At 36.5% G+C, this 21,894-nt stretch overlaps 1 protein-coding gene and 1 long non-coding RNA gene across 52 annotated transcripts in view; one reads left to right on the top strand and one right to left on the bottom strand.

The window, feature by feature from the left end:
- DYM (dymeclin) overlaps window positions 1-21,894 on the top strand; it is a 411,382-nt gene that overhangs the window by 246,297 nt on the left and 143,191 nt on the right. For 19 of the 50 annotated variants that reach the window (XM_024350839.3, XM_054672236.2, XM_054672247.2 and 16 more), the window contains one exon: window positions 4,516-4,680. The exons of the other annotated variants lie outside the window; for them this stretch is intronic. In XM_024350839.3, the coding sequence (XP_024206607.1) occupies window positions 4,516-4,680 (165 nt within the window). The remainder of the gene's footprint in view (window positions 1-4,515; window positions 4,681-21,894) is intronic. 50 annotated transcript variants of the gene reach the window in all.
- Window positions 13,231-21,894, bottom strand: part of LOC134808605 (uncharacterized) — a 30,654-nt gene continuing 21,990 nt past the window's right edge. For both annotated transcript variants that reach the window (XR_010151917.1, XR_010151916.1), the window contains one exon: window positions 13,231-16,698. This is a non-coding gene — a long non-coding RNA (uncharacterized LOC134808605). The remainder of the gene's footprint in view (window positions 16,699-21,894) is intronic.

Raw genomic sequence — 21,894 nt, 5'->3', positions numbered from 1 at the left:
CTCATTCAACTGCTACTCACCTACTGCTATGTAGCCCAGTTCCTAACAGGCTTCAGAATGGGGGATGGGAACCCTGGTTCTATGAGAGCAGAATCCATGTATCTTTTTGTACCACTGAATCCCAAGCATTTCGTGTTGGTACATTTTTCTGTAAGGGAATCCGTGTCTTTTGTTGGCTTTTAAAATGGCCACCTAAAAAAATTTAGGAACTACTATAAGAGTAATGTTGTCAAAATCAAATACCACTGTTGAGATTTTGAATCTGTGAAGGATAATTGCATTCTTTATATTTTGTCTTCCCTTCCAAAATCATGCTAGTTAGTATTTCTTCATTTATTCAAGATTTCTTTTATGCCAAATAGTAAATTTTGGTAATTTTCTTTATATAGGCCATAAACATGTATTATTAATTTAATTTCTTGGTATTTTTTAATCTACTAATGGGTCTACTAATGAGCTTTCTCAAAGGAAGGAAAGGAGGGAAGAAGAAGGGACATTGGAAAAGGATATACAGAATATTTTTATCAGTCTAGGTAAAGGTTAACCTGCCTCTGGTAATCTCATTTTTTTTAAGTTCTTTAAGCATATAGATAATTAAGAAAATAAATTGGCTAGGCACTGTGGCTCGTGCCTGTAATCGCAGCACTTTGGGAGGCTGAAGTGGGTGGATTGCCTGAGGTCAGGATTTCAAGACCAGCTTGACCAATATGGGGAAACCCCATCTCTACTAAAAATACAAAAGTTAGCTGGGCATGGTGGCATGCGCCTGTAGTCCCAGCTATTCAGGAGGCTGAGACAGGAGAATTGCTTGAACCCGGTAGAATTGCTTGAACCCGGGAGGCGGAGGTTGCAGTGAGCCGAGATCGTGCCATTGCACTCCAGTCTAGGCAACAGGGCGAAACTCCATCTCCAAAAAAAAAAAAAAAAGTTAGAAAAAGTTCCTATGGAAATGTGTTATAATTTTATTATTAAAGTACTGAAAAATACATTATTAGAAAACTTCACCTTGGAATCTTTTTTAAGCATTACTCTTTTGCTTGTGGTTTTTGTCATCTTTTACAGACTTGAATGTTGTTCTAGGACAGAATATTGTTGTACTTTATTTTAGTGAAGCATAACCATATCAAATAACATTTCAGAACTATACATTGCACAATCTTGGACATTTTCTTGTAAGAAGGCACTAAGGAAATTTTATTTTTGTGAAAGTAATTCTTAAGTAACAGTGACTGTTTTTTATGGGCTAGCTCCAGACCACATTTGCCTACTTCCCATGATCTTGTTTTTCTGATGTCCCAAGCTTTAAGTGTAGAGGTCAGAATGACATTTTAGGGCTCTAGGTTTGAATCTCATAATCTTAAAATGGATATTATTCAGTTTATCAAAAAGATCAGTTCTATTTTTTTTTTCAGATTAAAAATAAATTAGGCCGGGCATGGTGGCTTATTTCTGTAATCTCAACACTTTGGAAGGCCAGGGTGGATGGATCACTTGAGCCCAAGAATTTAAGACCAGACTGGGCAATATAGTGAGACCCTGCCTCTAGTAAAAATTTTAAAAATTAGCTGAGTGTGGTGGCACACACTTGTGGTTCCAGCTATTTGGGAGGCTGAGGTAAGAGGATCACTTGCCTAGGTAGTTTAGGCTGCAGTGAGCTATGATTGTGGCACTGTACTCCAGCCTGGGTGACAGAATGAGACTCTGTCTCAAAAAAAAAAAATTAATTTTACCAAAAATAGTGCAAATAATTTTCATTTACCTTTAACTCACATTCCCAAATGTTAAAATTTTACCACATTTGCTTTACTATTGTGTTTGTCTCTTTTTTTTGAAATGGTTGAGAATAAGTTTACAGACATGATGTCCCATTGCTAAGTACTACATGGTGTATTTCTTAAAAATAAGGATATTTTTCAAAATCAGGAAATTAACATTGATAAAAACTATTTTAAGTAAAAAATGCCTTTTTTCTCCTCCAAGTCAGGAATCTAATACCAAAATCATGTTACATATAGTTGTCTTCTTTCATCTTTTTTAATCTGGAATGGTCCCTCAGTCTTTCTTTGTCTTTTATGGCCTTTAAAATTTGGAGAATACAGAACAGTTTTTTGTTTATTTGTAGAATGTCCCTCAATTTTGGTTTGCTTGATTTTTTGGGAATTAGATTTTGGCTATGCTGTGATCATATCAGGAGCCACATGACATCTACTTGTTCCATTACTGATGTTAATGTTAACTGTGATCCCTTGTTTAAAGTGCTGGTGATACACATTTTTCAAGAATATGGTTCTTGTATTTTCTTAAGTTTTTGCTCTCTTTTGGTAGATGGAGTCCTAGAATCCTTTCCAAGACTCAATAGAAATATCTCTTTAAATATAAGCCTACTTTAAAAGATTTTTAACTACTCTGTTTTGGAGATTAACAGCTTCTTAAGACTTTCTCTATTTCAGAGGAATTTTGTTTTGTCTAATAATCTGTCTCCTGCTCTAGGTTGTAAGCTCCTTAAGGGTAGAGATTGTGTGTACATCATTCCCCACCCTGTCTTCAATGCCCAGCACTATTCCCACATGCAGTAGATAGTAGTTACTGCTTGACTGATTGGTTGTTTGATAGGCTGGTGGTTGAATGGATGAATGGATTGTTCGTTTGTGGAAATTTGCCCGTTTCAAATCTTCTAACTTACTAGTTTTGAGTTCAACATACTTTAAAAATTACCTATCACCCTCTTGGTATTAATACTTTGATATAGTTTTGATGTAGTTCTTCAGACATGATTCTCAAGGACTAATAATAGCCAAGGCATATCAGATGATATGTTCACTATTTTGTTGATTCACCTTGTCAGATTGATTTTACATTCTCTTCTCTCTAGCTTGCTATTTTTAAATGGCCTGAAATGTGGCATCAGTGAAATTACTCTGACAATAATAGTAATAATTCTTATTGGTCCTCTTATTACTTTATTTTTTGTAATATCACTTTAAAATCTTGGAGCGGTTTAAAATTTTTTACTATGTTGTTCGCTTATGGGTTTGAGGCTTAGAGAGATCATACACCCACTATTATAAAGCTGCCAATGGGTGAGCGGGATTTAGATTTCTAAGTTTTGTCTTTCTTTAAAAAATTTTATTTTTGCAAACACTTTTCCAAAGGATTTCTAAGTTTTCTGACTCCTAATTCAGTGTTCTCTCTACCATAATCTCTTCCATATTGTAGTAGTATTATTGCCTACTTGCCAGGAACATATTCCTAATACCGTGAAGAAAAAGTATTTTGTATCACTTTGTTCTACCAAGGCGTATTTTATGTGGTTCACTAATGACAGCCTCATATTTTGAGACTTTTCTCCCAGTGAGTATGCCTTTTCTCCCCTAAATAGACTTTTTAAAGAGCAGTTTTAGGTTCACAGCAAAAGTGATCAGAAAGTATAGAGTTGCCATATATCCCCTGGCCTCCAACCTCCCCCACTATCAACATCCTGTGCCAGAGTGACATATTTGTTATAGTTGATGAACCTGCATTGACACATAATCATCCAAACTACATAGTTTACATTAGGGTTCACTCTTGGTGTTGTATATTCTTTGGTTTTTGACAAATGTATGTATCCACCATTATAGTATTAGTACAGTAGCTTCACTGTCCTAAAAATGCTCTGTGCTTTGTATATTCATCCCTCTCTCCCCTCTAACTCCTGGCAACCCCTAATCTTTTTGCTGTCTCCATAGTTTTTCCTTTTCCAGAATGTCATATAAATGGAATCACACAATATGTAGCCTTTGCAGATTGGTGGCTTTCACTTAGTAATTTAGGTTCCTCCATGTCTTTTCATGACTTCATAGCTCATTTTTTTAGCCCTAAATAATAATCCATCGTCTAGATGTACCACCGTTTATTTATTTATTCATCTACTAAAGAATACCTTGGTTGCTTTCAAGTTTGGGCAGTTATGAATAAAGCTGCCATAAACACCTGTGTGCAGATTTTTGTGTGGATATAAGTTTTCAACTCTTTTGGATAAATTCTAAAGAGCACAATTTCTGGATTGTATGGTAAGAGTATATTTAGTTTTATAAGAAACTGCCGAACTGCCTTCCAAAGTAGCTTTACCATTGTGCATTTCCACCAGCAGTGAATGAGAGTTCCTGTTGCTCCACATCGTCGCCTGTATTTGGTGTAATCCATGCTCTGGATTTGGGCCATTCAAATAGTCTGTGGTGGTGTCTCATTGTTTGAATTTGCATTTTCCTAGTGATGTATGATGTTAAACATCTCTTCATATGCTTATTTGCCATCTGTATATCTTCTCTGATGAAGTGTCTGTTTAGATCTTTTGCCCATTTTTTATTCTGATTGTTCATTTTCTTTTTTAACTTTTTATTCTGACAGTTTTTTTTTCCTTGGGCACCATCTAGTGAAGATACACAGAAAGCTTTGAGGACATAAAAAATGATTTATTTTTTCAAAGGAAAACTCCTCTCTTTCTGTTTCTCTCCTTTTACCTTTGTCTTTCAGTTATACCTGCCGCCACTTGCGGAGATATGTTTATGTGTTGGACAAACTGTATTTCCCCCACTCTCACTGTTCTACGCTTCAGCATTGCTTCTCGACCCTCAGTGACAATGGAGAGGAACTCTTGTCTTTAACTTGCTCTCACATTCTCAGATCCTATGCTTCCAGGTTATTAACCTCTGCTGTCCATTTACTGCATGCTGCATGTTGTATATGACTGACAATTGCATGTTTTAATAAGACATGTGTCAATTAAATTATTAAAGAGAACATTTATATTTGAAATGGTACTAAATAATTTTTTTTAAATAATAGCTGGATTTTGTTTCCTTACAAATGTCTTCTTAAGTAATTTATATTATGTTTCACGGGAGAGAGGAAAGCTTTCAACCACAGAGTTGTCTATATAAACTTGCCAGAACTATTCTATACCGCATTCCATTTGGGAATCTTTTGATTTATAGTAGTTGGAGTGCTCTGATTTTTATATGAAATAGACTCTACAGTTACTATGACCTTTGAGTTCTCCTTCATGCAAGCACACCTGAGAGCTAGCTGTAGGATTTCACCTATGTTCCGATAGAGGTGCATTCAGTTGAGCAGGTTGATTTTATAGGAAGGCAGAAATTATACTATTGGGGTTTTGTATTTTGTACTCATTTTATTTACATACAGAGTGGCTATAAAATCATATAAAATCAGCAGGTTGCAATGTGTCATGGATGAATGTAGATTAAACATAATGGTGGTAGGTGGAGTAAGAAAGAGACAAGCTGTCAATCTCGAATATCAGAGAAAATCAACACCTGCTGTTTTGTGTTTATCGTGCACCAAAATAGAGGGGCAGTATGACATTACCACTTTGTGCTTTGCAGTTAACATTTTTAACACGTTTTTTTTTTTCTAAGTAAGAGATGACTTATACCAGCACTATACTGTTAGCTAGATATGGTGATTTAAGGCAATAACTTCACTGCCAGATGATTTAGATGAAGAAGGAGAAAACTCCATGACAACCTTAACCAGAAATTAGCAAACATTTAGAATTTAAAATAGACCTTTTCAGATGATGAAACATATAAAACTTGAGACTATACATAATATCTAAGTGAAAACACTTGATTGCTAGGAAAGGAAAGCAGTCTGGTGTGTAAGTTGACAGAGACTTTTCTTGGAAGCAGAGAGATTTTATAGACTCGTGATGATGTTGATCAGCCTCACATCGAGTCAATGTAGATACTTTTGAGAAATAAAAAACTGAGGGTTAGAAAAGTAGGTGAAAATAATAGAATTAACTGTTACGTATGTAATGTTAGAAGAATTTATCAAATTTAGCAGACTAAACCCAGTGACTTTCCACTGGCTTATGGAAAGTGAGGGAATATCAGGTAAGTTGCATGATACTCTCAGGAATTGGAGACAGAGTGTGTCTGGTTTCAAGGAATGAGGAGAACTGCTGCTGATCATTGAACTTCTGAAATGTGCAGGATAATTGATGTCTTTTTCTTTTTTCTTTTCTTTTTTTTTTTGAGATGGAGTCTTGCTCTGTCACCTAGGCTAGGCTGCAGTGACTCAATCTCCGCTCACTGCAACCTCTGCCTCCCTGGCCCAAGCAGTTCTCCCACCTCAGCCTCCTGAGTAGCTGGGATTACAGGTGTGCACCACCATGCCTGGCTAATTTTTATATTTTTAGAAGAGACAGTGTTTCACCATGTTGGCCAGGCTAGTCTTGAACTCCTGATCTCAAGTGATCTGCCCGCCTCGGCCTCCCAAAGTGTTGGAATTACAGGTGTGAGCCACTACACCCGGTCGACCTTACTCTTATTTACTAGTGTATCATCGGACTCTCCACAAAACCAATAGGAGATTTTATATGTAAGTGGAGAGAGAGAGATGGAGACAGAGCTATTTTGGGAATTGGCTTTGGCTATTGCAGGGGCTTGCAAGTCTGAAATCTGTAGGGCAGGTTGGCAGCCTGGAAATTCAGGTAAGCCTTGATATTGCAGTCTCAAATTCTAAATGCACAGGGCAGGCCGTCAGACAAGTGACTCAGGCAGGATTTTTATGCCGTGGTCTTCAGACAGAAGTCCTTCTTCTTCAGGATACCTCAGTCTTTATAATAGCTTCAGCTGATTGGGTGAGTCCTATTCATGTTATAAAAGGTACTCTGCTTTCCTTAACATTCCATAAATGTTAATCACATCTGCAAATACCTTCACAGCAACATCTAGACTAGTGTTTGACCCAACAACTGGGCACAATAGTTTAGCCAGGTTTACACATAAAACATCATCACACTATGCTTCTCTTCTGTGTTCTTTGTTACCACGTATCTGTTCCATGTGTTTTTCTTTGTGTATATCCTATCCTGTCATATCTCTCCTGTGGTTTTGTGGAAACTATAAGCCTTCTGGGGGTAAACATTATATCTTGTTCATTGTTATACATCGTATAGCATATCATGCCTGGCACATTGTTAACCCTCATTAATACAGCTGGCAGCAGATTTTAGCATTCGTCATGTGTGCCAGAGGCCCCTGTCTTTTTTCTCCTGGAGTCACACTCCTCACCTAGCAGGAGCAGACAGGAGACAGAAATACACGTTCAGCTGGGAAAATAAAAGAAAATGAAAGAAAAAGGAGAAGGAAGACAAAGTAGGGAAAAACAAAAGTTTAAAAATGTGGAGAAAGATGGAGACACCATGTGGTGAAAGCAGTGTCCAATTCCTGAGCCTCCTTCCCCTGATGCCCAGCAGAGTTCAGCCAACACTCAGTTTCTGAGTCAGTGTAGAATTTATTCTGCATTTTCTGTTTCCTCTTTCAACACCTTTCCTGGAACCCCCTCATTACTTACCCACTTGGGTTTCTCGGTACTCTCAGCTGGGGTTTACAGTATGAAGCCTCCAGAGGGTATTTTTTCAATATCAAGCCCTCCTGAGGCCCTGCCCATTTTTTTCTGAACAACAGAGAAGAAATACAGTGTTAATATAGTGTAGTGGCTAGGGGCATGGGCTCTGGAGTTAAGGCTTCCTCCCCATACCCCCAACCAACTTTCACTCCTTGCCTTACCACTTGCAGTCTGGGACAGGACAGAGGACACTGTTCTATTCAGGACAGACCTGAATAGATTTGCATAAAAGGAATTACCTCGCCATCTTCTCTTTCCGTGTTCCTTTGCAGGTGACAAACATTTTGCATACACAGTGACACATGGCCAGGTGGAGTGTAGTCCCTGCAGGTGAGAGATTTTCTTCAACAGAACTACATTATATAGAGAGACAAACCAAGCCAAATATCTGAATGGAGCAATCATGGACTTACTTAACAAAATCAAATAGCTTTCTGTTATGCGGAATTTAAAAATGTAACTCAGTTTCTAGAGAGAAATATAAGCTTATTTCTTAAAAAAGAACTTTACCAGCTGGGCGCGGTGGCTAATGCCTGTAATACCAGCACTTTGGGAGGCCAAGATGGGCAGATCATAAGGTCAGGAGATCGAGACCATCCTGGCTAACACAGTGAAACCCTGTCTCTACTAAAAATACAAAAAATTAGCCAGGAGTGGTGGCACACGCTTGTAGTCCCAGCTACTCAGGAGTCTGAGGCAGGAGAATCGCTTGAGCCTGGGAGACGGAGGTTGCAGTGAGCCGAGATTGTGCCACTGCACTCCAGCCTGGGTGACACAGAGCAAGACTCCGCAAAAAAAACAACAACAACAACAAAAAACTGTACCTTAGTCAAACATGACTTACTGCTATAGATAGAAGTCTTACTCCACTGCAAACTTCTTCCAAATGTAAGAATTCGTTTCACAGCAACCCTGAAAGAGAGCACTTCTGTGTGCTGCTTACCTCAGAAGGCAGTAAAGCTCTTGCTGTTTCATTTTTAGAAAGATTAGAATATGTTAAGCCTGCCTACCAATAATTTTTGTATATTGGCTATAGCTCTGTGCTTTAGAGAAACACATAAATGTATAAACTGTGCTGTCTATGAGGTCCCCTTGGGTTTTTGAAAACACCTGTCATTGACTCCCCTTAATTTTTGTTCTCTTCAGCTTAAATACCTTGGCCACTTAAACCATTCCTGACAGCCGATGATTTTTAGATTATGCAGTCTTTTTATTATCTTCTTGGATGGTTGATAGTACCCATCATAAAATTTGATATCCAGAATTTGATATAATATTTCAGTATATTTTATAATTTAAAAATATGAATTATAAAATTATAGTTATGTTATATGTATTTTTTTCTCATCTACTATGGCAATCTGTAATAAATTATACTCTTAATTTGTCCTAAGACTGGAGTGATTTTTAAAAACAGGCACGCCTTGACTCATATAGAATTACCAGATCTTTTTCACACAAAAACACATTTCTCTAGATTTGTATATTTAATTATTTGAATGTGATTGCAGGGCTTTACATTTGTTCTTATTTAAATGTAATGTATTGAGGCCAGGCACAGTGACTCACGCCTGTAATCGTAGCAGTTTGGGAGGCTGAGGCAGGTGGATCACCTGAGGTCAGGATTTCAAGACCAGCCTGGCCAACATGGTGAAACCCTGTCTGTACTAAAAGTACAAAAAATTAGCTGGGTGTAGTGGTACATGCCTGTAGTCCCAGCTACTTGGGAGGCTGAGGCAGGAGAATCGCTTGAACCCAGGAGGCAGAGGTTGCAGTAAGCCGAGATCACGCCACTGCACTCCAGACTAAGCAACAGAGTGAGACTCTGTCTCAAGAAATAAATAAACAAATAAATATATGTAATGTATTGAATTTATCTTGTTTCTGAGTCACATTTTATGAAGCTATAAGCCTTTCAGACCTGTTAGCTCCTCCATTTTACCCCCAGAAGCATTGAAATCAGCTCTCAAACTACCAACCTTGGATTTGACTTCTCTAGAAATCAAATTTAGAATTTTGAGTAAGCGCTTGAGAATTTCAATTCATTGCTAGGCTTTTTTAGTTTGTGTGTGGACTTCAGTAGCGAGTTGAGGTTTACTTAGTGCTTTTGAGAATGATTGTGATATGGTCAAAGCATGCTGCTTCTGATGACTGTCATGCATTTAAGTGAATCTGAGAGGAAAGAATCTGACTTTAGGTAACAGACCAATACTGCTTAGAGTTCCACGTCCAATTTTAAGTTCTAATTTCTTAGGTTTCAGGGTGGAGTAGTGAATAAGTTTGGTGAGAAATCTGTGAAGTAAGAAAGTACCTATTTGTCTTTATTTTTACTTCACATACTTTGCTGATGTCAAAAATATAGCTGCTACTATTGTTTTAATTAGGCCTGAGGCAAGGAAAAATGAAGGGCTAAGTTTAGTGTTGAGTTAATTCTGTTGCAGTGGCACAGTTTATTTTGAGTTACTATTAACTCGGCTCTTCAGATTGTTGCTGCTTGATGAGAGAAAGCTGAAAAGAGCATCAGAAATGTTTAAAAATTATTTTCTAACACACATTGAGTTAAAAACATTATATTCTCTTTTTATAAAGTAAAGCATGTTAACACTGAAGTCCTTGACTAGTTAATACTTTGCCAGGATCAGTGGTTCCTGACCTTTTGGGGTTCATATAACTCTTCTACAATCTATTAAAAATTATAGACCCTCGCTTCAAAAACCAGAAATAGGAGTGGACCTGATTTAGGCTTACATGGACCTGATTTAGGTAGAATTTTAGATATAGGTGCTGTGTAAAAGAGAGACTCCCCTGCCCAAATAATAGTGGCTTAAAGAAGCAAATGGAAGTTTACTTCTCAAGTAAAAGTATGAGCTAATGTGGCAGCTCTGCCCCATAGAATTTTCAAGACCCAGAGTTCTTTTCTATTGTGTTCCACCACCCGCTGTGTGTTGCTCTGACCAAAAGGTCTCGAATGGCTCACCACAAGCTCTGCATTTCAGATAGTAGAAGAGTGGAAGGGACTAGGGTTGGACGTACATTTCCATTTTAAGGGCATCACACATCCCTTTGGCCAAAAGTTTGTCATAGGACTACCCAACGTGCGTGGTGAGCTGGAAATAAAGTTTTCAGCTAAGTGACCCTGTGGCCTGCTAAGTATTCTGCTGTTGGGTAAGAAGGGAAGATGGTTATGGGACAACTAACAGTCTCTGCCATACAATAGAGAGTTCCTGTCCTGAGTAATTAACAAATGCTTATTCAGTGATTACCGTGTGATTAGTCCTGTGCCAAACAGCAAATGGGGTTCATGGTGAAGACAGAAAAATAATACCATTGGGAAAAAATCATTACCTTGTACTGTTAGTTAAATATAAAATTAGTAACATATAAAAAGCGATCTCTTCTGACAGGAGAATCTGAAGTAGTCTGAAACAGGATTATCTGAGCAGTAACTAAGAATAGATAATGTGCTATTAGCAGAGTAGGCATGGAAAACTCAAGTCCAGAAGTTCACATATAGAAGAGCACATGACATATGCTAAGGCAGTAATAGGATGTTTGGCAAAAACAGATTTATCTGTGATATTAATCAGTATTGCAACGAGTTACATTCTCTAGGGCCAGACTCCCGAGGGCCTTGAATGCTAGGCCAGGCCATTTCATATATTTTATTTGTTCTGGCTTTTTTTGTGTATGATTTTGGTAGCCCATTGAGTTTTACTTGGTGCTTTTGAGCCTGACTGATGTGGTCGAAGCATGCTGCGTCTGATGACTGTCGTGCATTTAAATGAACCTGAGGTGAAAGAATCTGAATTTAGGTAATAGACCAACACATAGACTACCTGATTGTGGCAGTAGAGATGGAAAAAGAAGGACTTAATGGAGGTGAACTTTGAAAAAAAAAAGGAATTGAAGTATGATATTGAGAGAACATAATTCAACATTGAAATGGTGTAGTATGAAATATTAGTAGGAACTGTGTTATTACTTCTGTGCATGTAGTTAGTTCCTATCAACATGGCAAATATTTAGTATGTATCATTTGTGTGGTTTATATTTTATACTGTAAGAGGAGTGTGCTAGGGGTATTCTTATTACCGTTACTCATAGTAAAAGCTTTGTGTGATCAGTTGGTAAAAGAATGATTTTTTAAGAGTGAAGATTTTTTGAACTGTCCAACCATTTAAAAATTTGTTATACTAAAGATATAGCATAATACGTGATTCTGGATTATTTTCCAGCCATACAATGCAATACAAAGAATGGCGATTCAAGAGATCTGTTTCACAACATGGTGATTATTGTTAATAACAATGTATTGTATACATGAAAATTGCTAAGAGAGTAGATCTTTAAGTGTTCTTACCACAAAGAAGTATGTGAAGCAATTAATATGTTAATTTGCTTGATTTAATCATTTCCACAATGTATACATATATCAAAACATCATTTACATCATAAATATATATAATTTTTGTCAATTAAAAAAATTTAGTAGTAATGAAGATAGTGGATTCTATAAAGAAATATGCTAGAAGTATTTACCAAAAGTCATTAAAATGTTAATATATTGGAATTTATCTTAAGGGAACAACTTAACCTAAAGAAAGGGTTATATTTAGGAACAAAATAGAAGAATGGTCAAATAAACTATATCCTATCAACTCAATGGAATATCATACAGCCATTAAAATATTATAAAGAAAAATAAGTAGAAATATGGAAAACATTTGACATAATGTTTATGAAAAAAGAATATAAGCTTATATACTGCTATTTTCTATTTTTAGTGGAGTTATATTTGATATAATGTTTAATAAAAAAATATAAAATTATATACTGCTATTAAAACACTATATAAAAATTATGTATGTGTCCAAAAACCAGATAATGTATAAAAATAGCTGTGGAACAATAGTAAAATGTACATGACATTTCTTTTTAAAATTATTTAAAATTTATCTTTTACAAATTAAAAAAATTATGCAAATTTAAATAAATTTTTTCTCTCACTTTTCTCTACCCTCCTCCCAACCACCCCTAAGTTACATGTATGTCTTTGGATTTTCTTTCCTTTTTTCCCTTTACTAACATAATGCAATGCCACTTTATTAATAGGCAAAGAACTGCGGTGGTTTACAGGATTAGATAGGAGTTCCTCAGTATGATCACAGAGAATTTCTCCCATGGTTTATTTTAGAACTTTCATAGATTTGCTTTTTTTCTTCTTTTTTTTTCTTTTCTTTTTAACTGAATGGATTTATAATTCTAAGTACGTGTAACATGAAATCATTTTTATATCTCAACTGTAGCACTTTCAAATTTAGGAATATTTTTACCCATTTGTCATGTCTTTTATACTGTGCTTTAAAAAAAATCACATCTGGTGCCATTTTATTACTTTCAAAGGATTGCATCTTCAGTCTAAATCTAAGACAAAGCTCTAATGAGTTTCCTCAAAACAAGTTTTAAAAATTGCTGGAATGGTCTTGTCATATAGTATGCTATTCACTTAATCTGTAATGAATAAATACTTGAAGCTATAGTAATAATTTTTCATGCATATGATACTGTCGTAATAATTCTGTTGTGGCTGTGCTTTATTGATTTCTGTGCCACTTCTGTGGCATGAAATGAAATGTATTATCCCACTTAAACCATTATGGTTTCCTTTTGAATTACATATTCACTACTTGATCCTGTCATCAAGCCTATTCTATTTTCCATAATGTGGTATTCAGTCTTAAAGATTTGCAGCGTTAGTCAGTGCAGTATAAGTCAAAATAGGACAAGTAAATTCAGATCAGAAAAGTTGGTAAGAAAATGTAATAGATAAATTTTTTTATTTAATTATACTTTAAGTTTTAGGGTACATGGGCACAACGTGCAGGTTTGTTACATATGTATACATGTGCCATGTTGGTGTGCTGCACCCATTAACTTGTCATTTACATTAGGTATATCTCCTAATGCTATCCTTCCTTTCTCCCCCCACCCCACAACAGGCCCTGGTGTGTGATGTTCCCCTTCCTGTGTCCAAGTGTTCTCATTGTTCAATTCCCACCTATGAGTGAGAACATGTGGTGTTTGGTTTTTTGTCCTTGTGATAGTTTGCTGAGAGTGATGGTTTCCAGCTTCATCCATGTCCCTACAAAGGACATTAACTCATCCTTTTTTATGGCCGCATAGTATTCCATGGTGTATATGTACCACATTTTCTTAATCCAGTCTATCATTGTTGGACATTTGGCTTGGTTCCAAGTCTTTGCTATTGTGAATAGTGCTGCAATAAACATACGTGTGCATGTGTCTTTATAGCAGCATGATTTATAATCCTTTGGATATATACCCAGTAATGGGATGGCTGGGTCAAATGGTATTTGTAGTTCTAGATCCCTGAGGAATCGCCACACCGACTTCCACAATGGTTGAACTAGTTTACAGTCCCACCAACAGTGTAAAAGTGTTCCTATTTCTCCACATCCTCTCCAGCACCTGTTGTTTCCTGACTTTTTAATTATTGCCATTCTAACTGGTGTGAGATGGTATCTCATTGTGGTTTTGATTTGCATTTCTCTGATGGCCAGAGATGATGAGCATTTTTTCATGTGTCTTTTGGCTGCATAAATGTCTTCTTTTGAGAAGTGTCTGTTTATGTTCTTCATCCACTTTTTGATGGGGTTGTTTTTTTCTTGTAAATTTGTTTGAGTTCTTTGTAGATTTTGGATATTAGCCCTTTGTCAGATGGGTAGATGGCAAAAATTTTCTCCCATTCTGTAGGTTGCCTGTTCACTCTGATGGTAGTTTCTTTTGCTGTGCAGAAGCTCTTTAATTTAATTAGATCCCATTTGTCAATTTTGGCTTTTGTTGCCATTGTTTTTGGTGTTTTAGACATGAAGTCCTTGCCCATGCCTATGTCCTGAATGGTATTGCCTAGGTTTTCTTCTAGGGTTTTTATGGTTTTAGGTCTAACATCTAAGTCTTTAATCCATCTTGAATTAATTTTTGTATAAGGTGTAAGGAAGGGATCCAGTTTCAGCTTTCTACATATGGCTAGCCAGTTTTCCCAGCACCATTTATTAAATAGGGAATCCTTTCCCCATTTCTTGTTTTTGTCAGGTTTGTCAAAGATCAGATGGTTGTAGATGTGTGGCACTATTTCTGAGGGCTCTGTTCTGTTCCATTGGTCTATATCTCTGTTTTGATACCAGTACCATGCTGTTTTGGTTACTGTAGCCTTGTAGTACAGTTTGAAGTCAAGTAGCGTGATGCCTCCAGCTTTGTTCTCTTGGCTTAGGATTGACTTGGCGATGCGGGCTCTTTTTTGGTTCCATATGAACTTTAAAGTAGTTTTTTCCAATTCTGTGAAGAAAGTCATTGGTAGCTCGATGGGGATGGCATTGAATCTTTAAATTACCTTGGGCAGTATGGCCAGTTTCATGATATTGATTCTTCCTACCCATGAGCATGGAATATTCTCCCATTTGTTTGTATCCTCTTTTATTTCATTGAGCAGTGGTTTGTAGTTCTCCTTGAAGAGGTCCTTCACGTCCCTTGTAAGTTGGATTCCTAGGTATTTTACTCTCTTTGAAGCAATTGTGAATGGGAGTTCACTCATGATTTGGCTATAATAGATAAATTTTAAAAAATTGTTCTTCTAACTTAGTATGTTTCTGGTTTGGGGTTTTTCTTTTTTTCAAGAACCATGGGAGTGAATTGTTTACATGCATTCTAGGGGAGAGTAGAAGGCACATTTTGAGAAACTTCACCACCTTCTTTACTTGACCTCAACAGATGAACTAGGTAGTACAGCCCCACCCTCTTTTGGCTTCTGTGACAGCATACTCCTGGCTTTCTTCCCCCCCTTTTGCCATTTCTTTTTATGCTTTTTGGTTTTAAACATTAGAACTTTTAAAAAGCTTGTTCCTAAAGCCCTTTTCTGTACTTAAACTCTTACCTTAGCCTTTTTCATCAATTTCTATGACTTTACATGACATCCACATGCCAATATGTTCCAAATTGATAGTCCAGCTGAAACTCTGAGCCCTTATCCTGTCCTGAGAGCTGCCTTACTGTTAACATCAACACTCATACCTCACATGTCCCATCTCCCAAGAGAACTCTTAAGCTTTCTCCATAAACCTTTTCATCTCCATCAATGGTGCCTGTATCCATCAAGTTGCTTCTGCCCACCATCTAAGAGTCATCAGCATTTTCCCCTCACCTGCTGTATTCATCCTCACTACATCCATTTCAGTTCTCTATCCAAAGTATAAATCAAATCTGTACTTTTTTTTCTCTGTTACCACTGCCAGTCACCCTAGCTCAGACAGTCCTTATCACACACCTGGACTCCTACCTAGTCCTTTTCCTCAAGTTCTGTCACCCCACCCTCACCCCTAATTCCCGATCCAGCAAGCATCTTCATAGATTCTAAGTTACATGTATCTTCCTTGCTCAACCCTTTAGTGACTTTTCTTTGCCCTTAGGATGCTACATTCTCTAGCCATATCAATTGTGCTTTCTCTTCCAGGAGTTGCTCACCCCTTTTCTATCTCAGGACTTTTTGCATGTTCTTTCCTGTCTTTTTCCTTCTCCATATTTTCTTACATTTGTCACTTCCTCAGACAAGTTTTCCTTTATCCAAAACATTGTTATGTTAATATTATGGTTCCTCTCACACACCACCCCTCGCACTGTCTCACTTTTGCTGTCACTCTCACTCTAAGAGTAGATCATTAGTTCCATAAGGGCAGAAAATGTGTGTGTGTGTGTGTGTGTGTGTGTGTGTAACCACTGATCCCTAGCACTTAATATGATACTTGGGTATTCAATAGGTGCTTCATATTTGCTGAGAATGGGTAATTTTGTTTTGCTGAAATGAACTTAACTTTTTGCAGACTTGCTCAGTCTACTAATGACCACTTTTCAATAGACTTAGAGAAGCAGTAAAGTGTGATCCTGTTATAAAGCTACTGTGTCTTAAAAGTAGCATTCAAGGCCGGGTGCAGTGCAGTGGCTCACACCTGTAATCCCAGCACTTTGGAAGGCCAAGGCGGGTGGATCACCTGAGGTTAGGAGTTCCAGACCAGCCTGGCCAACATGGCGAAACCCCATCTCTACTAAAAATACAAAGCATTAGCCGGGTGTGGTGGTGGGTGCCTGTGATCCCAGCTACTCGGGAGGCTGAGGCAGGAGAATTCGCTTGAACCCGGGAGGTGAAGGTTGCAGTGAGCCGAGATCGCACCACTGCACTCCAAGTTGGGCAACAGAGTGAGGCTCCATCTAAAAAAAAAAAAAAAAAAAAAAGATGGTAGCATTCAAGAGAGCATAATTAGATAATGAAGTATTTGGTTGTAGTTCTCTGGTTTTAGTTTCTACCCATGTACAGTAAAACTACCTGACTAAACGAAGGCTCCCTAAGTCTTCTTGAATTTGTGGAATTGCATTGCTTTTCCTCCCAGTGAAATAGTTTACAAATTTTCCACTTGTTGAAATTATCTGATAACCATGACCATCAAGGCAGTATCAACATGCTTTGAAACATCCCTCCTAAAAACACAAAACTTTTTCTTGTGGTTGTATCTATAGTGTTGAGTGGGTAGGGTGCTTTGGCTTCAATTCTGGGTAGAAGCAGTAGTGTAGATTCTGTTATGATTTCCTCAGCTAGGAGGGGAGGATAGGGAGAGGCTGGTTAATGAATACAAAATTATAGCTAGCTAGAAAGAGTGAGTTCTGTTGTTCTGTGGTACTGAAGGGTAAATATGGTTAACTATAATTTATTATATATTCTCAAAAAACTAGAAGAGAGAATTTTGAATGTTCACAACACAAGGAAATGATGAATATTTGAGGTGATGGCTATCCTAATTACCTTGATTTGATCATTACCCGTTGTATACACACATAGAAGTATCACTCTGAATCGCATAAATATGTACAGTTATAATGCATCAACTAAAAAGGAGAAAACTTAATTTTAAAGTAACACAATACTTTGAGTAGACAGTGAACTGAACTAACAATTACATCTTGTTAGGTAAGAATAAAGTGTTGGGAAAATATATACATATATGACCATTAATTAAATAAAAGCATGAAAAAAATCATAAAATAACATTTACTCTGCTAGCTTCAGCTAAGCAGAAGAGCACAGAAGGGAAAGCAAAATTATTTTACATTAAATTTTGCCTCTCGACATTTAAACACAAAATTGGAAAAATTTGAAAATTGAGTAGTCCTAGCAAGCTTTACCATCACCACTCACTCCCCCAAAAAGTTTTCCTTTGGCATAAGTAAATTATGGAGGCTAATGACTGCAATAGTAGTAACAGAGTGAAGTTTCAGGAATATAGGTAAAACATAAGAAAATACGTATTTGTGTATATTAAAAATACCATTTAACTTTTTAATTCAAAATGACTTAGCAGAAAATCAAATAAATTTGTACTATAACTGGAAATATTTTAAAAATATTTTTGTTGTGTTACTTGTGAGAGTATTGTTAAGATTTATTGAAGACTAACAGTAACATTAAAACCCCACCCAGAATAAATTTTAGATTACTAGCCTGCCACGGTGATCTACACTAAAATGTCACCAAATTGTAGTATCATTCAAAAATGGAAGAAATTAAGTCAGTGACTAAAAATATAACAAAAATACTTATTAACTAACTGGATTTTTAATCTGTAAGAAGGATGTCATGAGAATTTTGGCATATGGAAACAATGTAAGAATAGGACCTTAGGAAAGAACGATATGAAATTCATATTTGATCCAAAAAATGGTAGTAGATCCTTTTTTCCCACCAGATGCTCCTAGGTGTAGATCGCATTGGTGAAGGAGGCACTCTAGTCTCAGTTGATGTCGAGTGCGTAGGTGTGAGTGTGTAGGTGTGACCAGAATTCCTGAATATGGACATGCTAAATAACAAATTAAAATTTCTCGTGCAGTTTAAACTATGTGTATGGAGGATTTGGATTGGATACAAAATTCCTCAAGTTGGATGCTCTTCCTCTGGGCTGCCATTTGCAGGGAATTTCATGTACATATTCAGACATGCAGACTTGCACAACTGCTTATTATAGAAATATTCTTTGTTACTAAGTGTCTAACAGACTTAAACATACAGGGTTTCCGTATATGGAGAAAAGTGATTCCACCCACTCCATGCCCTGGCACGTCATGATGCCAGCCCTTAGATTTATTTGGCTTCCAGAATTTAAATAGACAGTGATGTAAATCAGAAGTTAATGTTTCACCTACTGGCACTAAGTAACTAAATCATCACATTGGTGATGAGGAAGGTAAATCCTTTTCAGTTTGGCTACAGAATGGAAATAACATTTATTCCAATATGATCTAAGTTATATTGACAACAGAATGATTTATTTCTATGTTATAAAAGATGAAGAAGGAGAGGAGAATACAGAGAAGTTAAATGGTTTGGCAGTGATCACACAACAAGCCTAAAGCAGAATCCAAGTCTCTCTGGAGTCCCTTCTCTGATCAAAGTTTCATCTTATTGAATGTCACAGCATTATAAAGTGAGATAAATGTATCTCACCACACATGTGCTTAGTGAATTCTTCTCAGTAGATAGCTTCTTCTATTTTTAAAAATTTTGTTCTGAGATTTTAAAATTTCAGTTCTATTCTCTTATGTTTTAAAACCGTGTTTACAGATTTGAGCTAAAATGGGAATCGAAGAGTGACTTTGGCATTTTTCCATGACTATTCTTGTATTGATCTTAAACTGGCATCACACGTGTTCCAGGAGGGCACTTGTTTTGCACAACAGTTTTACAAACTAGCTGTCTATAAGAAGCAGTTCATTAAAATTTAATGTTTTTAAATGATCTTTAGATGTATAGAATTTTTTAAAGACTACATATTAGAGAAAGCATGCATACAAAATATTTTTTTTTTGCCCAGTAGTGGTGATAATAGCTAACATTTATTGATCTCTTACTCTGTAATAGCCACTGTTCCAGTGATTAACTCTTTATTTTAATTTTTTTAATTTTATTTTTATTATATATTGACAAATTACAGTTACATATTTATGGGGTGCAAAGTGGTGTTAAGATTTTTTAATACAATGTGGAAAGATTAAGTTAAGCTAGTTAGCATATCCATCACCTCGATATTTAACATTTTTTGTGACGAGAACATTAGAGATTTACTGTTAGTGATATTGAAATGTATATAACAATTATATTCACCATGCTGTGCAATTGATCTAAAAAAGGATCAAACTTATTCTTCCTGCCTAACTGGGGCTTTGTACCCTTTGACTGTAATCTCCTTTTCCCCGCTACCCCCTTGGCCGCTGGTAACCACCATTCTACTGTCTACTTCTATGAGTTTAGTCGTTTTTCAATGCAATCTCTATAAAAATTTCAATGCCATTTCTCATACATATAGAAAAATAATCCTAAAATTTATATAAAACCACAGAGAAACCCAAGTAGCCAAGGCAATTGTAAGCAAAAAAGAGCAAAGCGGGAGCATTACACTACTAGATTTCGAACTACTGTATTCTATAAAATGATAGTAATTAGAACGCATTGTACAGTATAAAAAAAGACACATTGACCAGTGGAACAGAGTAGAGAGCCCAGAAGAGAACCCATGCAACTGTAGTCAATTGATCTTCAACAAATGTATCAAGAATATACAGTAGGAAAGGACAGTGTCTTCAATAAATGGTGTTTGGAAAATTGGATATCCATATGCAGAAGAGGGAAATCGAACCCTTACCTCACACCACCTACAAAATCAAATCAAATTGGATTAACATCTTCAGCATAAGACCTGAAACTGTTAAACTACTGGAAGAAAACATAGGAGAAAAGCTAAATGACATTGTGTCTGGACAATGATATTTATAGTTATTAAATATTTTTATTTAAATCCTCAAAACAACTCTATGAGATATTATTATTCCCATTTTATGGATAAGGAAACTGATGTACAGAGTGATTAAATGACTTGCTAGAGGCTAGGTGCAGTGGCCCATGCCTGTAATCCCAGCACTCTGGGTGGAAGGATCGCTTGAGGCCAGGAGTTCAAGACCAGCTTAGGCAAGACTCTGTCTCAAAAAAAAAAAAAAAAAAAATTAGCCAGGCATGGTGGCACATATGTATAGTCCCAGGAGGCTGAGGCAGGAGGATTGCTTGAGCCCAGGTGTTTGAGGCTGCAGTGAGCTATGATTGCACTATTACACTCCAGCCTGGGTGACATAGTGAGACCCTGTCTCCAAAATGAGTGAATGAATGACTTGTTTAGAAAGCTATTAAAGCAGTATTGCAATCCAAACATTCTGGCCCCCAAAGCCACACTTTTGACCTTATTCTTTGCCTCTTAATAATCCTTTTAATAATAGTATGATTTCATTAGCTTTGCCCTTGAAATCATTTTGACTCATCGTAGAGCCATTACAAATTTAATATTATTTGATGTCTATACATTCTAAATTATATTTGTGTCTAAATTATTGAACTTCTGTTCTTTACCTACTCACAATTTCACTAGGAGATAATTTATAAAACTGGCTAAAATTTAAAATTGATGTGTAAACTGTAGAAACAGAAGAAACTCAAAACCATTTTTCTTGGTCATTTAAATTCTTTATTTTCCATTTAGTCTGGTCTCTGTTCTCTAAATATATAATAATGTCTCTTGTTTTCCAAAGCTACTAATCCTTATAAAAATTTCATGGTGTTGTATCCAAAATATCTAAGTTCGGTTTTGATTTTTTATACAGGTTTGATTTTTTTTTCTTCTCAAAGTAATAGTGGATATAGGGTATTTTCAACTAGATTTCACAAAGTAAGCATTTATAGGCAGATTTGCAAGGTAACCCAAAAGGTAAGTTTTAGGTTTTACTTAGTACTGGAAGAGGAAAAATTAAGAGTAATTACCAACTGAGTATAATTTACAATGGTGATTAATAGTCTCATAGCTTCCTTGTCATTCTTCTGTTTAGTTACTAACAATTGTATTTATTATTCTGCTAAGTTTAAGTAAACAAGCAGAAGCTTTTCTGGGGATTCTGAAGTATAGTTACTATCCAAATATAGTCGACCCTTGAACGATGTGGGGCAAGATGCCAACCCCCAAACCCCCCTGCACTCCCCCCAGCACAATCACAATAGAACTTTGACAAATAACTTTGCATATGACTTTGAACTTCCCCAAAACTTAACTACTAATAGCCTACTGTTGACCAGAAGCCTTACCTAAAAAATATACAGTTGATTAACATATATTTTGTATGTTTTATGTTTTATATACTGTATTTCTACTATAAAGTAAGCTGGGAAAAGAAAATGCTATTAAGAAAATCACTATTTATTACGTAGAAATGGATCATCATAAAGGTCTTCCCTGTCTTCACACTGAATAGGCCGAGGAGGGAGGAAGAGTAGGGGGAGGTGGTCTGCTGTCTCAGGGGTGGCAGACGTGGAAGAAAATG

This window comes from Pan troglodytes, chromosome 17 (genome assembly GCF_028858775.2).
Source record: "Pan troglodytes isolate AG18354 chromosome 17, NHGRI_mPanTro3-v2.0_pri, whole genome shotgun sequence".
Lineage (NCBI taxonomy): Eukaryota > Metazoa > Chordata > Mammalia > Primates > Hominidae > Pan > Pan troglodytes.
This window is presented reverse-complemented; position numbering and strand designations above follow the sequence as displayed.